Raw genomic sequence first — 24,199 nt, 5'->3', positions numbered from 1 at the left:
CAGTTTTCTTCTTTTAAGTAGCAGTTGACTTTATGCATGCCTTGCGTATATATATGTCATTTGTGAATTTGAAGGTTACAGGTTACACATTGGTGTAGTTTTCTTTCCTTATTGATTGTATCAGTCACAACATTAGGTTGCTCAGGGAATCCAAAGTGATGAATATCAGACAGTTCTGTTTATAAGATACAAAAGAGGTATTTCATAAAAGGATAAGTTGCTCTTTAATACATCATTATCTTACATCTATCCCTTTGTAATTCAATTTTTTGTATACATGTACATGCTACAGACTTGTATTCATGTCAGACTATATCACCTGTTACGTTACTTATTATGTTATACACACGCTTTTGACTGAAATATTGCACCTGAGTGTACCAACTGATCATGATGAAAGAACTTGAACTTTTGCCCCCAAACTTTAGAATTGTTTGTACCTGTTATGCTTCAGTCGGTTTTGACTTTGGTTACACACAAATCATGATCTTCCAATCTGGATGATAAGGTTTTGGTGACAGATTGCATATTGTCCATCACCACCAGAAACAAGTTGCACAGGTGATGGTGTTTATGACCAATGTACTACTATCTTTAGGTAGTGCTGGTACTACCCCCCGCACCCCCCGCGGGTTAGGGGGAAGAATTTACCCGATGCTCCCCAGCATGTCGTGAGAGGCGAATAACCGGTTTTGTTTCTCCTTTTACCCTTGTTAAGTGTTTCTTGTATAGAATACAGTCAATTTTTGTAAAGATTTTAGTCAAGCAGTATGTAAGAAATGTTAAGTCCTTTGTACTGGAAACTTGCATTCTCCCAGTAAGGTAATATATTGTACTACGTTGCAAGCCCCTGGAGCAAGTTTTTGATTAGTGCTTTTGTGAACAAGAAACAATTGACAAGTGGCTCTATCAATTCCCCCCCCCCCCCCCCCCCCCCCCTCCCCCCGTCGCGATATAACCTTCAACGGTTGAAAACGACGTTAAACACCAAATAAAGAAAGAAAGAAAGTTTAAGAAGTACCTAAATTGTCTCGTATATATGCCGTTTAATATGTCTTGTGCACAATGGTTATTAACACTTTTTTGCCTGTGTTAGTTCTTGTCACAAAACAGCTGCATAATCTATATTGGTTGGATTATCTGATGCACATTACAGTACTTGTATTCCATTGTTATGCATTTGAATATGATGGTATCATGTTCACATTTGATCAGCCTATTTAATTATTTGTTTCCTTGCGGTCTCCATATATTTACATTTGGTATTTCAGGAAAGTGATGTATCTTTTTGTTTGTCTGCAAGTGTCTTTGTTACTTTTATAAATCTATTTAAATGTTTACTTTTTGTATGTTACATTTGTTTAACCAATAGCGCATGTAGTGCTTACATTTTTTATTAGCAGTAGAATGCCATTGCATAAATCACATTGTTGACATTCCATGATAAAACATCAGCAGTAGAAATATTAACATTTAGTTCTGAACGTGCAGTGACCTGATAAATCAATGTTTTGACACACTTTGAAAAAGTGCATGGTTTCCATTCTGATTTGATGGCGTTTTTATTGTAAAAATAGAACTTGCATTGATCCTTTCATTTGGTTTGGAACCAGTTATGCTTCCAATGATAAACAAATAAATCTGTTCCCTTTAAATTTGAGTTTAGAAGAGAAAGTGTGTACATACATCAGTATCTTTCATTGCGCAAAAAAAGAAGAAAAAAGGTTAACATTTTAGACATTTTTGCTGCGGGCTATTTCTCTGTATGTTACATAAACAAATGTACCCTGTAGATAATGCACGCACCAAAGTATTACGCATCATTCCGTCCATTTGATCTCATACAGGGTGATCATTTTTGCCTTCTGCAGATCATAATGCCTTTTGTGAACATTGCTGTGATGTACAGAAAGAAATGCTGGTTGGAATATTTTATGTACACATTTTCTTGTTTACTGAATAGACATTTTTGGCCAATAAAATATTTTTTAACTTCAGATGTGTGAATGTATGCAAGGGTGACAGAAACAAGAAGACAGTTTCGCAGTCTTTGATTATTTTTTCCACGTAGTTTTATTCAGTAAAAAACAACAAAACCTATTGAAAGTATCAACAAACTCTCTCTCTCTCTCTCTCTCTCTCTCTCTCTCTAATAAGTAATATTCACACATGCAAGCAAGCAAACATACATACACACAGAGGCATGAATCACAGCCATACTTTCACACTATAACATTATTGATTATTTCTCCCTAAGAATTGTGTCACAGATCCTCTAATATTCATGGTAAACAATTACCCAAATGTTAATGCAGATATTTCTTACCAAGCTTTTCTTCACAGTTGCCCCCTTTTAAGTTACAACAGCAAACAAGAGGCGAAGCCTTCAAGGCTCACGTAAGAAATCGACAAACAGTAACACAAACTCAATCACTCCATCACACATACAGACACACAGTACACACAGACACAGACACAGAGAAAGAGCATAGGTGAAACTGTGCAAGAAAGCGAGACACTAGATCTAGATCTGTCTGTCTGCATGTAGCCTACTTACATGGACACGACTGCCAAACTAGTCTCGGCCCGCTCAAAATAACAATCACCGAGACTTTCAGAAATTCCATCGTCTAACCCTCGTACGTCATAATGTGACGTCAATGTAATATGACGTCTTCAAATATTAAAGTTTCTACCACAGACATACACACATACATACGCACGCACGCACGCACAGACAGACAAAAGTTAGCATCGCATAGGCTACACTTACGTGAGCCAAAAATGAGGACGTTTCAGCTGAGTTGAACTAACTTTGACAAGTCACAAACTTGCTTGTCGAGGGTAAGCACACACAATCCTGCTCTAAAGGTTCAGAGTGTTTCTGTTTAACTTTAAGGCGGCTGCAGCATGTGTAAAGAATCAATGGAAATGTCATGCACTCTTACATAGCACAGACAGCATGGTTACTCCCCACCCATCAATAATTACACACTTTATCAGGAATCTTCGTCATTCATCTCAATCTGAGCGTCCACTTCAGTGTACTTTTCTCTGATGTCTTGGATCTTCGAATATTCAAACTCGGCCCCCATGGCGCAGGACATGAGAGATTCCATGGTTCGTTCTTCTTCCTTCCCAAATATGTAGCCGTTGGCTTTGTCAGCTAAGTTCTTCACACGCAGCATGGATTCCTTGTTCTGAGCAAAAAAGCAAAGATCAGAAACAGTATTACAGTATGATATCACAACAGCTTGTATATAGTCTAGTTTTGTTAGAGGAATAAACACTGCATTTGATCTTCGTTACATATACAAGCACTTGTGGACAACACAGACAGACACAAACACACTACAAAGTACTTCCTAATAAATGTTACTCAGCGTGTCCCCTTTCCCTTTGTCAATCTGTATGTGAATCATAATCTTATGCATTTATTCATTCACTTATTTATTCATCTATTTGCTTCTTCATCTATCCATTTACTTATCTATTCACCCAAAAGTCCTGGGATCCAAAAGGCATCACGGTGAGCGTGCTGGGAGACAATAGAATAAAGCAACAGTGCAAGGGACATAACTGCCTTTCTTTTCACTGAATGCAATGTGACCACTTCAATGACAGCTGTCTCACAAAAAATTGTTTTTAGAACAGAAAGAGAGAGAGAGAGAGAGAGAGAGAGAGATATGAGGCACTTTCACTTACATGAACACTGAGCGCAGTAAAGCTGACAAGACTATAGTCTTCAACCACTCCCACCAGGGCCTCGTTCAGACGTTTGTATTTTGCAAAGATTGGATCACCCTGGTTGACAAATAAGAAAGAAGTTGTAATAAATGAATCAAGTCAGTGGCAAAGTAATTGCTGATGGTTTACCTGCCTGCACCATGTTTGGTTGTGGTACAATGGCAAAACACTGTATCCTGATCAGAATTGCTTTTATAACAGTTTGCTGTTTTGCACATGTCCTGGAAACTACATGAAATAAATTGTCTAAAGATAAACCAAACCTTTGACAAAAAAGCTCTAATGGTTGACCATATGTGGCCATATCTATGGGCATTGTTGACTCAATCTTCTGATTGGAGAAACCTGTGGTCAAAGTTGACAAAACTGTAAATAAACTTGACTGTACTCACTGACTCCCACTTCAAGCTGAACTTCTAAAAGTTCAAGGAAGGATTAGTAATAGCACATTGTAAAACAGATGAAAAGGAATGGAAAACAGTCTCGGGATGCGTATAAAAAAATGTATTTACCACAGTGACTGTTTTTGCAGAAATGGCAGAAATTTATCTGCTTACACTTTATCTTTAATATTTGCAAAAATATAAAATGATATGACGGGACATACCTGTAAATGTTCCAAGAGATAGGACAGATCCAGAACCTCTGTGTAGAAATCCACACCAAAGTGAAGTTTACCATGCTTCTCTATCAGGTCTGCCTTGGACAGGAGGTTCATGTGAGGCAACTCCACCTGAAGCATTGTGGCAAGGGAGGTAAGCAGGATGGCAACAAATTTTCCTGGATCACTGCAGTAGTGGGAATCCACGAGGTGAACTGCCACCAAGCGATAATCGTCCACAGTCTGAAGCTGCTGAACAACGTTGCGCACTGAGTTGTGATGTGTGTAGAGCTCCACCTAAAAACAAGTGTCGAACTTGGTCATTAATTGTAATGTATTTGTGGTAAGGAATACGTTATAGAGTCCACTTGTGAGCATTTGCTGAAAGTAAGAGTCTTGAATGAATTTAATGTTGATATGTATATATCAATACAACCAAAAACATGTTACCAAAACATAGTTGTTTTTAAAACAGCAACACACAATACTATCTTTCAACAGTTCTCATGACTCATCATTTCAATACCAATTCTGTTATAAACATGTAACACATACACACACGTGGATCGAAGTAGAGACTGAACTGAACACACGCAAGAGGGAGGGTAACTCGAAAATTTTATTGTAAATTTTCATTTAATAAATATACCTACCCGAATCACATGTAGCAGTTGACTCAGTCTAAAGTGCTAGGTCTGAAAAGGCTACCCGTCTAAGGGGAGCAACCCCAACTAAAAAAGTGTAAACGTAGCTATGGTAATGACGACGCACCCAGGGAGTTACCTCCCCTCCTGCGTACTACGTCACTACTGCTACTGACCACGTGACCCCTATCATTCGACTCGAAGAATAAAATCTCCCAATCATAAGCGGGGTAGGTGGGAGGGACTACGATATGTGATTCGGGTAGGTATATTTATTAAATGAAAATTTACAATAAAATTTTCGATTAAATTACATATTCCTACTCCGAATCACATGTAGCAGATTGAAACAACAAGGCGGTGGGAAAGAAAAAGTTCAAACTCACTCTCAAATCCTTGTCAAGAGCTGACCTCCTGCCACCATGGCAGGCAAAGCTCTAGATCCATCCTGGCGAAGAGCCGAGATGTCACGCAGGTAAAAATTCATGAAGACATCCTCGGAACGCCAGTATGCGGTGTGGAGCACCTCCTCCAGTCTTCTTGATCGTAACACGGCCAAGGAGGAGGCCCAAGCTCGCGTCTCGTGAGCCCGAGCTGATTCCAGAGGAAGGACAGGCTGTGTCCCCCCTTCATTGCGGCGGCTCCACTCGTAAGCATGCTTAATGAGCGCCGACACCCACCGGGCCAGAGTCGTCTTAGTAATATCCTTATGTCTCTCCGTATTGAGAGAAATAAACAAAAGCTTTTGAGCTGCGGATCTAAGAGACTGAGCACGGGCAAGGTAGATGCGAAGGGCTCTAACAGGGCAATTTACTAAGTCTGGATCATTCGGAGCCAGAATAGTGGACAAAGGCCTGACATGAACCAAAGGAGAAGCTCGCTCGGGAGCCTGGTTTTTCGCAAGAAACTCAGGTCGAAACCGCAAAGTAACGGACCCATCTGATTCAAAGGAAATGTCTTCCGACTTACCGGAAAGAGCGTGGATCTCACTGCCCCTTCGTGCCGATGCTAGCAGCAAAAGGAAAAGGGACTTGCGTGTAAGATTCGCAAAACTGGCATCTCTGAGAGGTTCAAAATCCGCTGAACGCAGAAACTCCATGACCAATAAGAGATCCCACTTAGGAACGGGCGTACGAGACTTGACGTCAGCAAGGGAAGCGCCCTTGATGACCCCCGCGATCACGCCACTAACATCTATAGAGCGACCTATCTGGCGTAGGGTCGCCGAGATGGCCGATCTTCTTACTTTCAACGAGGCAGCAGAAGCTCCCTGAGAGGACATGAAAGCAAGATGGTTCGCCACATGCATCGTGCGGGGCGCCGTAGCATCCAGCCGATGCTCGTGACACCAGGTAACCCAGGCCCTCCAATGTGACTCATAAACGGACGAGGTAGATGCTCTGTGCGAGCGTCCTACCAGGTCCATGGTCAGATCTGATGCCCCTTTGCGCCTCAGAGAAGACCGCACAACCTCCACGCGTGAAGATTCAGCATCTGAGGCTCTGCGTGGAGGCTGCCGGTGTGAGGCTGTACCAGTTCTCCTCGCGTGAGAGCGAGAGGAATGGGAGGGCCCTGGGCGAGTCTCAGCAGGTCCGGGAACCACGGCTGAGACGGCCAAAGAGGAGCGATCAGCAGGAGGGACGGGCCCTCCTGCTCCGCCTTCCTGAGAACTCGTGTGAGTAACTGGAATGGCGGGAACGCGTAAGCCTCCAGGCCTGACCAGGAAATGTCCATCGCGTTCGTCTCCCACGCCTCGGGATCCGGGAATGGTGAGACGAACACTGGTAGTCTCTTCGAGAACCTGGTGGCAAAAAGGTCCACCTGAGGTTTCTGCACAAGAGACCAGAGACGATCCAGCGCTCCGTGAGTGATGGTCCACTCTGTTTGAAGCACTCTGTCGGAGCGGCTGAGCGCGTCCGCCAGAGTGTTCAAGCTTCCGGGCAGGTACCTGGCCGAAAGCCTGATTTGATGCTCTGAACACCAAATCAGGATCTCGCAGGCCCTGACCGAAAGCGACGGAGACCGCGACCCTCCCTGCTTGTTGATGTAAGCTGCCACTGTCGTGTTGTCTGTAAACAGACGAACATGCTTGGCCTGAAGGGAGGGCCGGAACTTGTCCAGAGCTAGAGCCACGGCTTCTAGCTCCAGCAAGTTGATGTGCTGCATCCTCTGATCTGCCGACCACAGACCTGACGCAGTCAGCTGGTCTGTGTGAGCCCCCCACCCCATCAAGGACGCGTCCGTGAACAGGTCCAAATCTGGGGCAGGAAGGGCTATCGGCACGCCCCTGCACACCCACTCCGTGTCCAGCCACGGAAGGGTAGCGGATTGGAACCATCCCTGGAGAGGGATGAGGGCATTCCAATCCACCGTGGGAGAGTCCACGAACGGCTTCAGCGCCAGCTGAAAGGGACGTTTGTGGACCCTCCCCAAGGGGACCAGGAGAGCCATGGACTCCATCTGCCCTAAGATGGAGGCCAAAGTCCGCAGGGAGGCCCTCGGGAGAGGCAAAGTGGAGCGTATGCACGCCTGGAGCTTGTCCACCCTCTTCTGAGAGGGCTGAACAGTCCAAGCCACCGTGTCGAAAGACATTCCCAAGTAGGTGAACGTCTGACACGGTGTCAGCTCCGACTTTGATCGGTTGATCGAGAAGCCAAACAAGTTGGCCTCCCGAAGAACCGATTGGGTATCCTGCTCGCACCCCGCCTGACTCTGACTCAGGATGAGCCAATCGTCCAGGTAGGCACGTAGCCGGACACCCCGCGACCTCACCAGCGCGCAGACCTGTCTCACGACCATGGTGAAGACCCAAGGGGCGAGAGACAGGCCAAAAGGAAGGGCGCGAAACTGGTAAACCTGACTTGCCCACCGGAAACGAAGCCATTTCCGGTCGGCTGGATGCATAAGAATATGGAAGTATGCATCCGTCAGGTCGATGGAAGTCGCCCAATCTCCCGGGCGGAGAGAGTCCCTGACCGACGCTGGCGTCTCCATCTTGAACCTTATCTCCCTCAAAAAGGTATTGAGGAACGACAGGTCCAAGACAGGACGCCATGCCCCTGAGGCTTTGGGGACGGCGAAAAGCCGTCCGTAAAACCCAGGGGAACTGTGGTCGAGGACTTTCTCCACTGCGCCCTTCTGCACCAGGGAGTCTATTTCCGACCGAAGGACGGAAATGGCTTCCTGCGAGGAGGGAGGCCTGAACGCCGGCGGACGCCTGACCAGAGGTGCCTTGCCATCTTTCCAGAGAAGACGGAAGCCCGACCTCACGACCCCCACGATCCATTGACTCTGTACAGACACGAGCCAGTGGGAAAGTGCCCGGGAAGGGCCCCCCGCCATCACCAGAGTGGAGGGCGGGGTGGGGGGGAGATCGGGAGCACTTCATTGGGGGTGAGGCTTGCTTCCAGAGCCGCCTCTCCCCCTGCCGGAAGACGGTCGTCTTCTCGAGCCCCGAGAAGAGGAACGTCCCCGACCCTTGTCTGCCGGTTTGGGAGGGCCAGCAACCTTAGCCTGCTTCGGCTGAGAAGGCTGAGACTGCTTGGACTGCTTAAGGCTGTGCAGGGAAAAGTCAGAGAACTGCTGGTCCCTGTTAGCCTGAATTTCCTGTCTTCGGGCATCAAAAACGAGATGCCCAAAGAGGGAACCCTCCAAGACCGGTGAGGCACGCAAAGTGTCCTTGGTCGCCTGATCCGAAAACTGAGAGTGTGACAGGAAGAGATCCCGACGACACATAACAGAGTGCGCATAGTGCACAGCAGAAAGTCTCATCTGTTCTTCATTGACCCTCGCAAGAGCGGCCAACAAAGTGGAGACGTCATCCGCATCCTGATCCTCGCTGAGAGAGAACGGATTCAGCGAATCAGTGAGGGCACGAGAGAGGGCCCGAATGAGAGTCTCAGCAATGGAGGCAAGCTCCAGCTGTTGACGCCCTGCCTCTTCAGAAGCAATCAGCGTGTTCTCAGAAAAGAGCACGCCGTCATCCTTCTTGATAGGCTTGGCCAACAAGGCAAGCATCTCCGGAGGAACTGTCAAAGATGAACGCGGGAGAGCGAAAGCATCCAACAAGTTCCTAGGAGACTTCTGCAAAACCAACCGCTTGTGAGACGACAGAGCGAATGCAGAAGCCTGAGAAGGCGAAGCCATCCACTGCTGAGCCAGCTCCGGAACTGAGCCGTGAGGCACAAGCAGCGGAACCGGAAGTGAAGGAATTCCGCTTCCGGAAGGAGATGGCTTGGCCAAAACTTGAGAAAGCTGAAAGGCTATGGATGGAGACTCCAAAAACCGGAAGTATGAGTCATCCTCCTTCCCAGAGCGAAAATCAGCCATCGCGGACGGTGCCGTCGAAGCGGCAGCCGACGAGACCGAAGCCCCTTCCGCGAAATATCTCGAAGTGACCTCAGCAGCGGCCTCAAGAGCCACTTTGAGTCTCTCCGGATAACCAACACGTGCAGCCTCGCTGGCGACGGACTGAATATCCGAAACATCCGGCGAAGGACCGAAGTCCACGTTGCTGGTAGAAGGGCGGTGAACACCGTAACCGGAAACCGGAAACCCGTCCACTCCAATGCCATCCGAACTCATGCCCTGAATAGGGAAAGAGTAAGAGGACGGCATGCCCACAGCCGCCGGAACCGGAACCGCAGTCGAAGCAACAACCGAAGACGGAAGCGCTGACTGCCCCGGCCAGGGCTGAGACACCTGCCCAAAGGGCTGGTGATGCCCCCCCGCGACCGCCACCTGAGAGGAAGCGGAAGCGGAAGAAGCAGCAGATCCGGTCTGAGCCGGAAAAGTATCAGACGCGACCGCGAAAGGCGGAAGCGCAGACACTGTGGACGGCGGCCGGAAGGCCGATTGCCCAGAGGGCCACGTCCGGTCAACCCCGGAAACGACCCCGGCGGGTGCGTACATCGGGGGACCTATGCTTCCGGCGAGTGCCGGAAGCGCAGCAGACGGAACCGGCTGGTCGACTCCGGAAACGACCCCAGCGGGTGCGTACGTCGGAGGACCTACACTTCCGGCGAGTGCCGGAAGCGTCGAAGCCTGAACCAAATGCCGCCATTGCTCATCGACACGATGGTCTTCCGTGAAGCCAAAGTGAGAACGAACAGGGGTTTGCGGGTCGTGAACCCGCCGAAAAGGGCTGCTTCCCAGCAGGGAGCGTCCAGCGGCCTCACGAGGACCTACGGACAAGCCCAACTTACTTGCGTCGCCAACCACAGCGGTAGAAGGCACAGAAGCAACCGCCTCGGTCAAGGACAGCGTCACAGCCGGAAGCGGAAAGGAAGCCATCGACGGGACAACGGAAGTCGAAGGCTGAGAACGCACCATCTCCTCTCTCACCAACGTGCGAAGCTCGGGAACCAGCGAAGAAAGCAACGATGAAACCAGCGACGTCGAATCTGCAAGAGGCAGAGAAGACGAGCGAGAAACAACGGTACGCGTAGGTTGATTAGACTGCCCCCCAACCGGCTGGTCATTTGGGGCAGAAATAGGAACCGTCATAACAGCATTGTTAGCCGCGTCAGAAACAACAACCAAAATAGGCTTAGGGACAGAAGTGGAAGACTTGGGTTTAATTTTCCCCTTCGCATCAGCCTTGCCGCGCTCGCGCTTTTTGTCTCCGTCAGACATGCTGACAACAAAATGGAGACACAAAATTCCAAAATGGCTACCACAAAATACGTGACCAACACGTGGCCGAAAATTTCAAGTAGCAACTGAAAAATTACGTTCGATACAAGTAAAGGAACGAGCTCACCAACTACCAGTGCAGCGGGTGAGGAGACGGGTGTGGGTGCCGGTGGGTGTCTAAGCAAACACCAAACAGCGAACTTCCACTAGAGCCAAAAAATTCACGACCTGCTCCCTAGAAAGCTGAAGTGTCGAATGATAGGGGTCACGTGGTCAGTAGCAGTAGTGACGTAGTACGCAGGAGGGGAGGTAACTCCCTGGGTGCGTCGTCATTACCATAGCTACGTTTACACTTTTTTAGTTGGGGTTGCTCCCCTTAGACGGGTAGCCTTTTCAGACCTAGCACTTTAGACTGAGTCAACTGCTACATGTGATTCGGAGTAGGAATATGTAATTTAATCAGACTTACAAACACTTCAGGCTGGCACATATATATATATGTATGCAAAGCTCTTCTGCCACAGCTCTACATACCTGTCCAGGGAAGTCAAAGATGAGATACTTGTCTTTTAGTGGTGCCAGTTTCTGTCTGAGCCAGTCCAGGTTTTTCTCCAGGTATTCCATGCAGTAAATGAGGCCTCCGTTGGGACCCAGGTTTAGGTGAGTCATCACGTCGTCCACTGTGATCAGGTCAGAAATGTCCACATCACATCTGTAAAAAAAAAATCGCAAACACAGTAAACAACACGTCCAATTAACCCAACCCGGTCCCTACCCCATTTCAGGTCTCCTCTAGCAGCCAGCTGTCTAAATCATCCCCCCCCCCCCGCATTTTTATTTTTTATTTTCATACAAAGCCGGGTTTTCCCGTGTAACATGCCCCTAATGGCTTTGCCGTGAGGGCGTAAAACTTACATTTTTTCTCTTTGCGATAAGTCGACTTCGGGCTCAATTAAAAGGACTGCCTTATCACACTTAGTTTTGCATCAATCCATCAATCAATCACACCTGTAGGGCAGAGCATCGTTGGCAGGATCAAGGTTGATGACAGCAACACTACGGCCAAAGGTTTCCAGGAACTGGGCCATTCCAGCACAGTAGGTTGTCTTGCCAGACCCCGGTGGTCCAATAACTATTTGTCCAAATGGCATCTTCAATGTTCTGATTTCCTGAAACACAAACTAAATATGTTAGGAGGCAGTTGTATAAGAAAGCAAGAAGACAGTATTGTTCTAAGACTCGGAGAACAAAAGTTCAGTTTTATCTGAAAATATACAGCCCTATAAGTATAACTGCCTTCGCACTGGCTATACGCACTCGGAGTGTATACAGGGGTCAGAATCTTGTATACACTCAGGCGTTAACTTCCGGCCGCGAAGCGAATTTGCCATTCAAAAACACTTTGCGATAGGAACGCAGAGCAGTTGATTATAAGAGTACAATTTACAAAGAAACGAAAACAATCTGATGGCAGATGCTGCACGGGCTTTGCTGTTAACGTAGATTACAGTTTCGGGGTGAACTTAAAAGACCACACACTGAACCGCATAACACTTGGAGCGTCATTCAACGCCATTTTGCGAAGGTACGCTTCACTTTAGATTCATGGTTTCAAAGTACGCTGGGAACAAACACAGACAAAAACAAACACACACACAAAATGATGCTTCACGGCAGTTTATTGTCTGAGTTTGGAACACACTTGTATCGACCTAGAAACGGTTGTATACTATGTGAATGTACATTATTTGCCAACCCTGGACACTCCGAGATAGCGGAAGTCCATACGTCAGATTGATTTTTCATTGGCTTCTTCCTAACCACTTGTTAGGGGTATTTCATTGGCTACAAATTTGTAACAGAGCTTTTCATTGTCGGAGTGTATACAGACTCATCGATACTGTATACACTCGGAGTGCATATAGTTTTGGCAACTGCATAAGATTGTGAGTGTGACAGTAATTCTGCCAAGGAATCACCCCAACATTACCTTACTAGTTACTGTGTTTCCCTTTGTCAGCAAGACTGTTTTAAATGCCAAAGGACGGTAATCTTGAACTTTAGCGTGTTAAATTCATAGCTCAGAATCCAGTGACATTCTTTACTTATTTTTGATACAAGTCCATGTAAGCAAGCTAAAGAACATTTGTCGTGAAATTAACTGACGGATTGAGCTCCAAACTTAAGCATAATGAATTAATTTGGTTGTTCAATCGACGAAAATGCACCGAAAATGGCGTACGTTGTCAACCATGGGACATCATTTACACGAAAGAGTTGTTTTCCTTGCCCCGCTCATAATTTATGCATTCGTACAGTTCATCGGAGTTCATTCCGTAACTTCAAAGGGATCTAAAATGACTTGTTATGATTACAAGTGCAGGTTCTACAAATTTGTGGACTTAAATGCCTCTGAATTATGAGCTATGAATTTAACACGCTAAAGTTCAAGATTATTAAAGAAATAAGAATGTCATACTGTACCTTACTGTCAAACAACAGAGATTGCCCAGCTATACACAAACTCCAGTGTCCACAGAATCTCAGGCACCCATGGGCGCCGACATTTTACAAGGGAAATCACTCTCGTAAAAGCCGTCACATGTAAACAAGATGGCGGCGATGTTCACAGCGACAGCGAAGTAAGTGGGCGTTTTCCTGGTGTAAACTTCACGTTAATTTTTTGCTTTAGCATAGTATTTGTCGAGATGAAATATCTTGCTTCCAGTTACTTATTTTATCGCATAGATTACTGCAAAATATAAGTGGGTTGCATTGACATTCAGTGTCAAACCGGTGACACCGACACTTGCTTCTGATTTGTGAAAGGCCGTATGTGTGCATTTTATGAGTATTTTCCTCCTGTTTTCTACGTGCAGTATCAAGAAGGCAGTGGCCTTGATTAATGATCTAGCTACAGCGAAGTTCCCACTTCTTCTGTCACGTATTTTACAGAAAATCCACATCAAGGTTGGTGAAAGGCTTTTAATATTTTGTTAATGTTATATTCCTGCATACTTGCATGCCCTCAGTCACATACATCTAGGCAGACACAGACACACAGAGACACGCACAGCAACACAGAATCATAGAAAGACCAAAAGACACAAACACCCCAGCACACGGACACAACACACACACCGTAAAACAAATACACACACACACACACACACACACACAAACACACACACAATGTGCATGCACACAGTGACACACATACACAAACACATATAACACACACCCATGGGCACACATACACACACACACACGCATATATATCCACCCATGGATGTTGGCCATTTGAACCTAAATTAATATGATACATGTACTATAAATTCTACCATTAGAAATCAGACTATGCTTCACTTGGCAATGACCTTAAAGATTAGAGTTATCTGCAGAAAAATAAGAGCACAATGAACTATTCACTTGAGAAACACTCGTTTTCCAGGAAGAACGAACGTTTTCTGATGAAGAAGAAGAAAAACTTCAAGCCGCATTAGGAATGGGAGGTGCTGACTTGGAACTTGTCATTGAGACTCTGGAGTTTGTTCTGCAACAGGTAATTAATACAGTGGAACCCCCTCCCCCCCCCTTTTTAAGACCCCCAATTTGAGACTTCTGCCATTCATTAATTCAAGACCTTGTTTTTACATTCACTGTTTTATACTTGACTGAATGATTAACCAGGTTGAAGGGGAGGTTTAGTTGTCTCCCTACTTGCGTGTACAGTGTGTCTGTCTGTAAAAAGCATTTCTCAAAAACTACCCAACGGATTGTTATGAAAATTAATAGCGACATTTTGAGGGCATTTGCTTGAAACACATTTTCTCCGTGTTGCTTGATGACGTCATTTGTGCGTTTTATTGAAAGTTGAGGCGGTCACATGTGAAAGCTATTTCTTCAAAAGTTTCACCAAGTAGTCTTTGGTTTACCCCGGACAATGGGATTGCATTTTATATTGGTAGCTGAAATATTTGTGAAATTATGAGATGTACTGATGCAAATTAGGATCATGCAGTGAGACATTAATATGAGAACAAATACCAGGGAAATTGGGCAGATGATATACATACTCGTTAGTACATTTATGTATTTTTAGTTGTTGCAGCATTGTTATTGTTTCTTTTTTTCATGTTTCCTTGAGCTCAAATATTTGTTACTTTTGTTTACAGGCAGCCTATCATGCCGCGAAACCCCAGGTCTTATCTCAACAGTTACAACAGCTTGAACTAGATGATGATAAGGTTTGTGTTCATTGTGTGTGTGTGTGTGCGTGTGTGCATGTGTGTGTGCATGCGTGGTAGCGTGTGTGCATGTGCGTGTGTGTGTGTGTGTGTGTGTGTGTGAGAGAGAGAGGGAGAGAGAAAGAGAGAGAGGGAGAGGGAGAGGGAGAGAGAGAGAGAGAGAGAGAGAGAGAGAGAGAGGGGGGCTGACCTTTCTGTCTTGAGAATTACAGTGATTACCTCATCCTGAACTCAGGTCAAAATGAGTTCGGCTCATTCTATCCCTGACAGGATGCCTTGGTTTTTCTTGTCTGGCGAGGAAATCGATTTTTTTTTTTACATATATTTAGATCTTTTCGTAATGTGTTATGGATGTAAGCAGATTCGCAATCGTCGATAATGATTTTTCATGGTGTTGTGTAATTTTTAAATTACAAAAGAATTGATATGTAAGACAGTTTCAAGCGAGCTATTTTTCGCGGCTGTATTTACTGTGCAAACAACTCTAAATATGGCAAAAGTGTCACGTGATAATCAACCGTTTGGTTTTCGCGCTCGCTGGAGCAGACGATTTTTTGACAGTGATGCAACCATATATGACGGTCTCCTTCCGGCAGCAGTCCCAAAATTTCGACTTGTTTTGACCTTAGAACGATGTCTTTCTCATAACTGTGAAGAACAGAACGGAGATCACTGTCAGTCGGCCAATCTGCAATCATTTTCGTCTCGCGAACACTGCTCGTGAACAACATAATGGGAGATAACTCTGTATTCTTGTTTTGATAGATTCGCGTAGGAATTTAGCGTCCGGTCAGAGAGATAACTGGCAATAGCCGTTGAGCGATGATGATCAGAATGTGATTGCCTTTGTTTGCTGATACTACTGGATGTACTACTTGTGGTATATGACACAGTCTTGTCTCTGTTGCAGGTGAAACCGATAGTGGAAGCATGGGCATCCAATGCTAAAGAGACTATCAGCAAGCTTCGTCAGCGCACTGTTCATCCCAAGCAAGTAAGACATTATATATATCTAGGTTGTATGATAAAAGTACAGTGGAACTCCCTCCCCCTGTTTAAGACCCACTCAATGAAGACATACCCCCTTTCAAGACCTTGATTTTCAGGTGTACCTTTCAAAACCTCTTTAAATTTTAGCTTCATTTGAAGATTCCCTCCTTTTGACCTGAATTTCTCAGATTTTTTGAGGTCTTAAAAAAGGGGGGTTCCACTGTAACTGTTGCTAATTGGTGGAATGTGATCAAAGGAATCCATAGTGTGCTTGTCTATTTGTCAAGTTTAAAAAGGTATTAACTCGTTTATTTTGAAGCTTGTAATTTTTTTTGTAATATGTGTGGTGTTGTTGTTCTATGTTCGGGTGGTTGTTGAATGCTTCTCAGTCAAACTGGTCACACGCAATAAAAGGGAGTCGAGCAAGCGAAGTCAGTTCTTGGTGTTTACTTCACAAAGGTTTCCGCTCGACTGCTGAGCTCTTTCTCGAGTCTCGCGGTCTCACGTGATCATACATTGCCACGCGTCTTATTAGTGCAAAAGCCCCAAACAACCCAACAGGCGCGCAACATCAACAATGCAATAGACAGTCATCGTCTCACATACACCCCCCGGGACATGCAACGGCGTCCCGCCGTTGACCAAGTGTCATCAACGACAAAATATTATAAGTCAATTTGCACAAACAATTCTTAAAGACAAAACGTAAGGCAAAACCACACAGACAAATCGTAAGGTGCATCAATGGGAAGCCATACTATATCCAAAAATATAAACTGTGCACAACACTCGCCAAAACATAGGGTGCCAAATGACAACATATCTACACACTGAAAACCATCACACTGAAACCCAAGTTGCGAAAAAGATCCCCAGTCAATTTCATTTAAGCCTTTCGTTTAGGCTAAAAAGTTACTCTCTAAAATGTCCGTCGTGGCCAAATACATTCACCCTTTTCGTTACAACCACCCAAAAACAACGAATATACACCACAACAAAAAAATATAATAAAAAAAATTTCAGGAAATAATGTACATGTCCGAAATTTGTCCTATGGCAGCAACTTTTTCTTTATCTTTTCCCTGCATACAAAAACACCCAAGCACACCTAAGAGTGTCTTGAACATACCATCAAAATTAAACTGCAATCACAAAACAATGTAGCCTTGACTACGCACTGATTTCATTGCAGCATCAAATCTTGGAAAAAACAAACAAAAACATCTCATCAAAACTAAACTGCAAATAAACAATGTAGCCTTGACTACGCATTGATTTCATTGCAGCACCAAATCTTGGAGAAACAAACAAAAACATCTCATCAAAACTAAACTGCAATCACAAAACAATGTAGCCTTGACTACGCATTGATTTCATTGCAGCATCAAATCTTGGAGAAACAAACAAAAACATCTCATCAAAACTAAACTGCAATCACAAAACAATGTAGCCTTGACTACGCATTGATTTCATTGCAGCAGCAAATCTTGGAGAAACACAAAAACATACAATCAAAATTAAACTGCAATCACAAAACAATGTAGCCTTGACTACGCATTGACTTAATTGCAGCAGCAAATCTTGAAAAAACACAAAAACCTACAATCAAAATTAAACTGCAATCACAAAACAATGTAGCCTTGACTACGCATTGACTCAATTGCAGCAGCAAATCTTAAAACAAACACAAATACATCCCATCAAAATTAAACTGCAATCACAAAATAATGTAGCCTTGACTACGCACTGATTTAATTGCAGCAGCAAATCTTGAAAAAACACAAAAACATACAATCAAAATTAAACTGCAATCACAAAACAACGTAGCCTTGACTACGCATTGAATTTCATTGCAGCAGCAAATCTTGAAAAAACACAAAAACATAAACTGAAACAAGTTCAGTCCAAAACAACACAATGCACAACAAAACACTAACAGGTTATCTCCCTTTGATCACACCATGTTGCTTCACCATTGACAAATCAGACAAGCACAACCAATTTCCAGAAAGAAAAAAACAAAACAAAGAATCCGGTATAAAATTGATCTTAAAAATGTATCCATTATTCCTTTGTCCTAAAGGACCAAATAATCTCTACAACTATTTGCCATAAAAATTTTGAACAAACACAGTGTTTTCATTAGTCATGTTCTTTTCTTCTTCTCAAATGTCTTCCTTTCATCATTATACAAGTACCCCCAAAAAAGTTACTTCCCTTTCATCATATGAAAACACCACACATAAACAAAAACGTTTCTCTCAGACGCAAACTCACCAACAACTAACATTTGCAATTTTCAGTCTCTCAGCGTACACTAAACATTACTAATCACACATTTACATGCTATATCCAAACTTTTCTTTTCTCTTGAGATGCAAAGCAGAAAAACAGCAATTCAATCAACACGGCAAGTATGCAATTTCCAATAAAGCAGAATTGACTACACATCTTGGATTGCACAATCTTTCTCATTCATAACAGCTAGAATTCCAAATTCCCAACCTGAATGCAGAAACGCTGACACTCTCTCCACCACGGCACAATGAACTTCCATTTGCAATACCCACTATAGTAGCGAAAGCTATCCATTAATGGTTACAAATTTATCCCATTTATCAAAAAGAACGCATTCTTTTCTAAGGATTACCCCTTCATCTGTACCAAACAGAAACAATGCCACCGTGCCATACTGATGAAAAACCATCCTCCCATCTTCTCTCAAATTCTCAACCTGAATGCAAGAAACGATGACACTCTCTCCACCACGGCACAATGACCTTCCATTTGCAATATCCACTACAATAGCGAAAGCTACCAATTAATGGTTACAAATATATCCTTCATCTGTACCAAACAGAAACAATGCCACCGTGCCATGCTGATGAAAAACCATCCTCCCATCTTCTCATTTTGCACACGACATAGCACACATTTCATACCAAAGCACCAATAACACACCGTGACAGCCGTTTACTGTCACCTTTACAAAAACAACACAAATTATATGGAGCACCATTTTCACCAAAACTAAGTATGTCCTCCATAAATCACTTTTTATTCATCACACACACTCTACATTCCTGGTGGACGGAGTCCGGTGCCTGCCCTGCGTCTACCCTAAATGCCTCTACTACTGGGGTTGGGGAGGGGGGTGCATTCATGCTCCACTGTAAGGCGATTTGCCTCACATCAACGAAAGTCATGCCCTTCTTTTCTTGTACGGTTTTCTTTAACTCTCTCCTCAGGATCGTATCTCGGACTCCAGCTATAAACTGATCTCTAATAGCCTCATCCGGGTTGGGGAAAACTGATGTCTTAAGTGCAAGCACTTTCTCTTGTAAATCTCTAAGTCCGAACGAAAACTCACGAACATCTTCATCTGCGCGTTGCCCTCTACCATACAACTGTCCCAGAATTTCATGAGAGGACCCAACCCCCGAAAAATGTTCCCTCAATACGTGGAAAATCTTGTCCACCCCCTCTGCTTTACCCACACTCAACTTGACGACGCCATTTGTGGTGTTGTTGTTCTATGTTCGGGTGGTTGTTGAATGCTTCTCAGTCAAACTGGTCACACGCAATAAAAGGGAGTCGAGCAAGCGAAGTCAGTTCTTGGTGTTTACTTCACAAAGGTTTCCGCTCGACTGCTGAGCTCTTTCTCGAGTCTCGCGGTCTCACGTGATCATACATTGCCACGCGTCTTATTAGTGCAAAAGCCCCAAACAACCCAACAGGCGCGCAACATCAACAATGCAATAGACAGTCATCGTCTCACATATGCTTTTATATTTCAATTCTTTTATTTTTTTATTTGTTTGGTCTGTTGTCATGAGTGATATATATTCTGTCTAGTTGTCTCTCTGTTTTATATTATATATATGGCATAATAAGAGTTATAGGAATAATGTTCCTGTAAATGTACTCTGCTCATATTTTTACAGCTGGAGGAGGTGAACTGGAGACTGAATCTACAACTGGCCCAGGCCTCCAAGTTAAAGATGAAAGAACCAAACGCCATGTTTGAATTTGGAGTTAGAGATGAAAACTCAGGGGTAGGTATTGACTGCTTGTGTGCATCTCTAGTCTAAATTTAGAGCTTCTGCGTGGTTTGATCAGTTGATGAGCTAGGCCTCAGCGTGGATCTTTAGATCAGTAACTCTCTTTAGCTAGTTTTTGAAATAAGGATTAATGAATTTCTTACCGCATATTCATTAATCCTTATTTCAAAAATTAATTAAAATTCAACTGTAGTCTTTAGTAAAAAAAATCGTTTTATTTGATTGTAGATATAAGTCATGTGCATCTTTGTGCCAAATATTATGCATTTCTGATGTATGATGTTGCTGTGAAACCGTTTCCTAGAAATCCAATATGGCGCTGTTTATGCCAGTTTCCATAGCAACGGCAGTCTATGTCTTTTAGTATTCACACATTTTTCATTTCTTTTTATAAGTCACTTTAAAAACTACCCCCAAAAACTAAGTTATTCCATGTATTCTCCAAGTTTAAGTTTTGGTAATTTTAGTGCCTCACATTGCCTTAAATTAGTGGTGACCCTTGAGTTGACTCATATAGTTCCTGCTGAAGATATAGATGTCTGAACTTTGGTGAGACTAGATTTGAAGCAAGGATGTCTTCTCCATATAAATTACTCAGTACTAATATTGGGGACTTCTTATCCTCAGGCTCGCAAATCCCTATCTAGGACAAGACAGTTTTAATGCAATATGAAAAATGCATGTAAATTGAACAATACAAATGGGTGGCGTTCATGCTACGCGCAAACCTATAGGGGGAAAAGGCTATTCAATTTCCTTGTGAATAGGAGCAGTGGTCTTCCACTGCATGTATGTTTTAATTAATGGCTGAAGGTAAAGCAACATTTGTCAATAAAAGGCTGGTGAGATTGAGCTTGTGATGGTGGAACATAAATGTTAGAGACATAGATATGTATGTCTCTGTGATTACTAAGGCTGCAAAGGGTTGAGAGGGGATGTAAATCCACGAGTTACAGATTCACAGTTGTAAATGTAGCGAAGGTTATTGCCCTTGGATTGCATCCTGAAACGCAAAGTGTCGCCCTGAGATCACCTGTAACTTGTTATTTTTTTCATTCTGGATGTTGACAAGTTTATGTTTTGTGTTTTAGGAAAAGGAGAAAATCAGAATGGAATTTACACATGATGAACTTTATGGATTCTATAACCAGGTTTGAACTTCTTCGTCTTATTTTTCTGTCTGACTTTCTCTTTGTTACCACATATTCTTGTTTGAATACCTTGGTTGATGCTTATTAAGTTTCCCAATACTCTTCAAAATAACTCTTCACACACACTCACACACCCCCCCCTGTACCGACACACACACCGTCCTCTCTCTGTCTGTTCTTCTTTCTCTATTTGTTTATATCTCTGTCTTTCTTTTACATAAACCACCATCACCCTGTCCAAATCTAGTAGTTTACAAGATTTGAAGAACGTTGTGTCTCATACAGTCATGTTTCTGTTTTTCAGTTGGAGGCTATCCAAAAACAGTTGGATTCCTTGAGCTGAAGTTGCGGTTAAAAAACATGTTTTTATGGTTTGTAAGCCTGGTAGGTAGTTAAAGAAATGAAAAGGCAGCCTTGATAATTTGTACTAAGGAACTTAAAGTCAAAAATTCAGTTTAAGCTGCTATTGTCTAGCTGTCTGCTGGAATAATTGTTCATGCCAAAACACTAGTTTTAACAGCCATGCAAAGTATGGCAGACTAAAGCAAAAGTGTTGGAAAACTTTCAAGCTTAAAGTTGTTTGAATACAAGATTTCTGTTTACCAATTTGGGCAAATAAAGAACTGTGATCAGAGAGTCTAAGGCAAGTGTCAGTTTTAAAGCATTGTTTCTTCCAATGTACAAGCTCATTTATGAAGCTGATGGTTCATCAGTTATGTCCATGTTACCTGAATTGAAGCATCATAGCTAGGAATGTCATTTTGCATTGCCATTGGTGCTCGGCCTCGGCAGGTCGTTTAGCTTTAAGAAGAACAATGTGTTTCTCAGCGTCAGCTGAATCAGCCACATTTTGTCTTGCGAGCATGTGTTTGTGTGTGTGTGTGTGTGTGTGTGTGTGTGTGTTGTGTTTGTTTGAGTGCGTGTGTGTGTGTCATGGAAGTCTGTTAGTCGAGTCTGCTTCTTTAGACTTTATTGTAAATAATCTTAAGTGATGTGAGGGGCCACAAACTGTTTAACTCAAATGATTCATTAGGCATATGTCATGTAAATGTATGAAATCTAATAGTGAATGTCCGTCAGTGTTTTATGTGTCAATAAAGAGGTGATTTTTTAAAATGTTGCCAACACTCCCATGTCATATTTTCTGTGTTTGTAGTTGTTGTTTTTCATCTTGATTTTGCATTTATGTATACATCCTCTCTCTCTCTCTCTCTCTCTCTCTCTCTCTCTCTCTCTCTCTCTCTCTCTCTCTCTCTCTCTCTCTCTCTCTCTCTCTCTCTCACACACACACACACACACACACAAAGGCACACCCCTGCACACACACCTTCATGTAATCCCACAAGCACACGTTTGCACACACTGTCGGTTTACAAACAAGTTAGCACACACCCATACAGGAACATTCATACATGCGTTCTCTCTCCGATTATATGTCTCAAACACACACACACACACACACACACACAGAGCAGAATGCAAGCCTGCAAACACTGAACAAATCACTAAGATTCGGTCTGCTTGCACGCACGTTCGGAAAACATGTGAGCTTCAGCACACAGGAGAGAAAGACCATAAATAAGTTGACCATGGCAGGCTCATGGGAAATCACGTCTGGGACGAGATAGTGTGACATGCTTGTCTGATGGCGTTTTCTGTTCACACCTCTTTAATTATAGAATACTAATTGCTTCGGTCAAGTCAAAGAATAGTGGTGGCAAAACAAACGTGCCTTCGTGACGTGCAGGTAACATGAGAAAAACACACATTTTATATTTAGTGCAGTGGTACACATTGTGTGTGTGTGTGCGCGCGCGCGTGTGTATGTGTGTGTGTGTGCTTACTTGTTTCATCAGTCACTGATACGCTTATTGTAGACACTCAGGCTCTAATTCAAAGAGTTTAAAAGAGTTCCTATAGAAGTAAGAATCACTGTGACTACAATCTTAGTACATGAACAAGAGGCTCACGCTTTGTGTACCTTTTGTTAAAAGTCACCAGCATCCAAAGAGCGCCCATGCTAAACAATACTCTCAAATCTCATTTGACAAATTTTCGATGTGAGCACTCATACACTCCGAATAGTGAGAGAAGATCAACAAGAAAATGTCATAACCTCCTAAAAATCTTTACTCCGTTTGCTGCGCTTAGTTTCATAAACTATTCCTTCGTTATCTTTCTAGCGACTGAACATGATTAGTCACTCATATCATATGTACGCTCACGCGCACACTCAAATGGCATGTCAGCGCATCCACAAACTGACATACACCACACGCACACTGACTGGCACACACACACCGTCACACACACACACACACACACACACTCTCTCTCTCTCTCTCGAACAGACGGATTCCAAACGGCTGGTACCACCAGTCTGTAATGAAGCCTCATGTCTTAAACTTGGGGGAAGTGAAGAGAAGCAGAGGTTCGCCGACGGGTGAGGGGAGGACTGTGGAGGGCGTATCGGCACAGATCGCGGGAGGGGGGAAAGGGCGGAGACAGGATGATCAACACTGATGTCCCCCAAGACTCTGGAACCGTGATTCTGGACAAGGGACAAATTGCTCGCCCCTACAAAGGTCGTGCACATTAGCGGCGGTAGAAGATTAAACACACGGTCACAGTGAATTTTTTGGCGGAGTGACTGGTGTGTGTGTGTGTGTATGTGTGTGTATGTGTGTGTGTGTTTTGGCGGAAGGTTAGTCTCCAAGTCTCTGTCTCTATCCGCCATGTCCGTGCTGTCTCAATTTCACTCCTTTTGTCTGTCAGTATTGATTCGCTGTGTGAGTGTGTGTGTGTGTGTGTGTGTGTGTGTGTGTCTCTCTCTCTCTCTCTCTCTCTCTCTCTCTCTCTCTCTCTCTCTCTCTGTCTCTATGTCTGTCTGTCTGTCTTTCTCTCTCTCTGTCGTCTCTCTCTGTGTGTCTCTCCCCCACTCCCCCACTCCTCCGGTCTCGCTCTCCGTTTCTCCCGCGTATGTCTTTGTATTTTCGGCATGCATTTAAGGAAAAAGAAATACTGAGTGGTCGCCGTCGTCACCATCAGTAGCAGCAGCAACAGCGTAATCAGGTTAGCCTACACAATAACTTGAGTTATCATTCATCACCATCTCTGTCCGCTT

The 24,199-nt window shown here is 43.8% G+C and overlaps 3 protein-coding genes across 4 annotated transcripts; 1 reads left to right on the top strand and 2 right to left on the bottom strand.

The window, feature by feature from the left end:
• Positions 1-1,754: 1,754 nt before the first annotated feature.
• On the bottom strand, positions 1,755-13,209 carry LOC138982205 (GPN-loop GTPase 2-like). The gene is made up of 6 exons (XM_070355432.1): positions 13,111-13,209; positions 11,635-11,795; positions 11,161-11,338; positions 4,355-4,645; positions 3,706-3,804; positions 1,755-3,200 (listed from the first exon to the last, which is right to left on the bottom strand). Exons 2-6 carry the CDS (start codon positions 11,775-11,777, stop codon positions 3,000-3,002), a joined length of 912 nt encoding a protein of 303 aa, XP_070211533.1. The 5' UTR covers positions 11,778-11,795; positions 13,111-13,209; the 3' UTR covers positions 1,755-2,999.
• Positions 5,018-10,967, bottom strand: LOC138982147 (uncharacterized). The gene is made up of 2 exons (XM_070355370.1): positions 9,415-10,967; positions 5,018-5,707 (listed from the first exon to the last, which is right to left on the bottom strand). The coding sequence occupies exons 1-2, from the start codon at positions 10,624-10,626 to the stop codon at positions 5,381-5,383; spliced, it is 1,539 nt and encodes a 512-aa protein (XP_070211471.1). The 5' UTR covers positions 10,627-10,967; the 3' UTR covers positions 5,018-5,380.
• Positions 13,143-22,195, top strand: LOC138982215 (COMM domain-containing protein 10-like). Of its 2 annotated transcripts, XM_070355452.1 has the most exons (8): positions 13,143-13,268; positions 13,506-13,596; positions 14,078-14,188; positions 14,802-14,873; positions 15,784-15,867; positions 19,808-19,918; positions 21,016-21,075; positions 21,380-22,195. In XM_070355452.1, exons 1-8 carry the CDS (start codon positions 13,240-13,242, stop codon positions 21,416-21,418), a joined length of 597 nt encoding a protein of 198 aa, XP_070211553.1. In that variant the 5' UTR covers positions 13,143-13,239; the 3' UTR covers positions 21,419-22,195. The 2 variants fall into 2 exon arrangements, with proteins under 2 accessions (XP_070211553.1, XP_070211545.1); XM_070355444.1 differs by lacking the exon at positions 13,143-13,268 and having other exon boundaries at positions 13,459-13,596.
• Positions 22,196-24,199: the final 2,004 nt, after the last annotated feature.

This window comes from Littorina saxatilis, linkage group LG1 (genome assembly GCF_037325665.1).
Source record: "Littorina saxatilis isolate snail1 linkage group LG1, US_GU_Lsax_2.0, whole genome shotgun sequence".
Taxonomy (NCBI): domain Eukaryota; kingdom Metazoa; phylum Mollusca; class Gastropoda; order Littorinimorpha; family Littorinidae; genus Littorina; species Littorina saxatilis.
The sequence above is the reverse complement of the archived record's forward strand: the minus strand, read 5'-3'. Positions and strand labels throughout refer to the sequence as shown.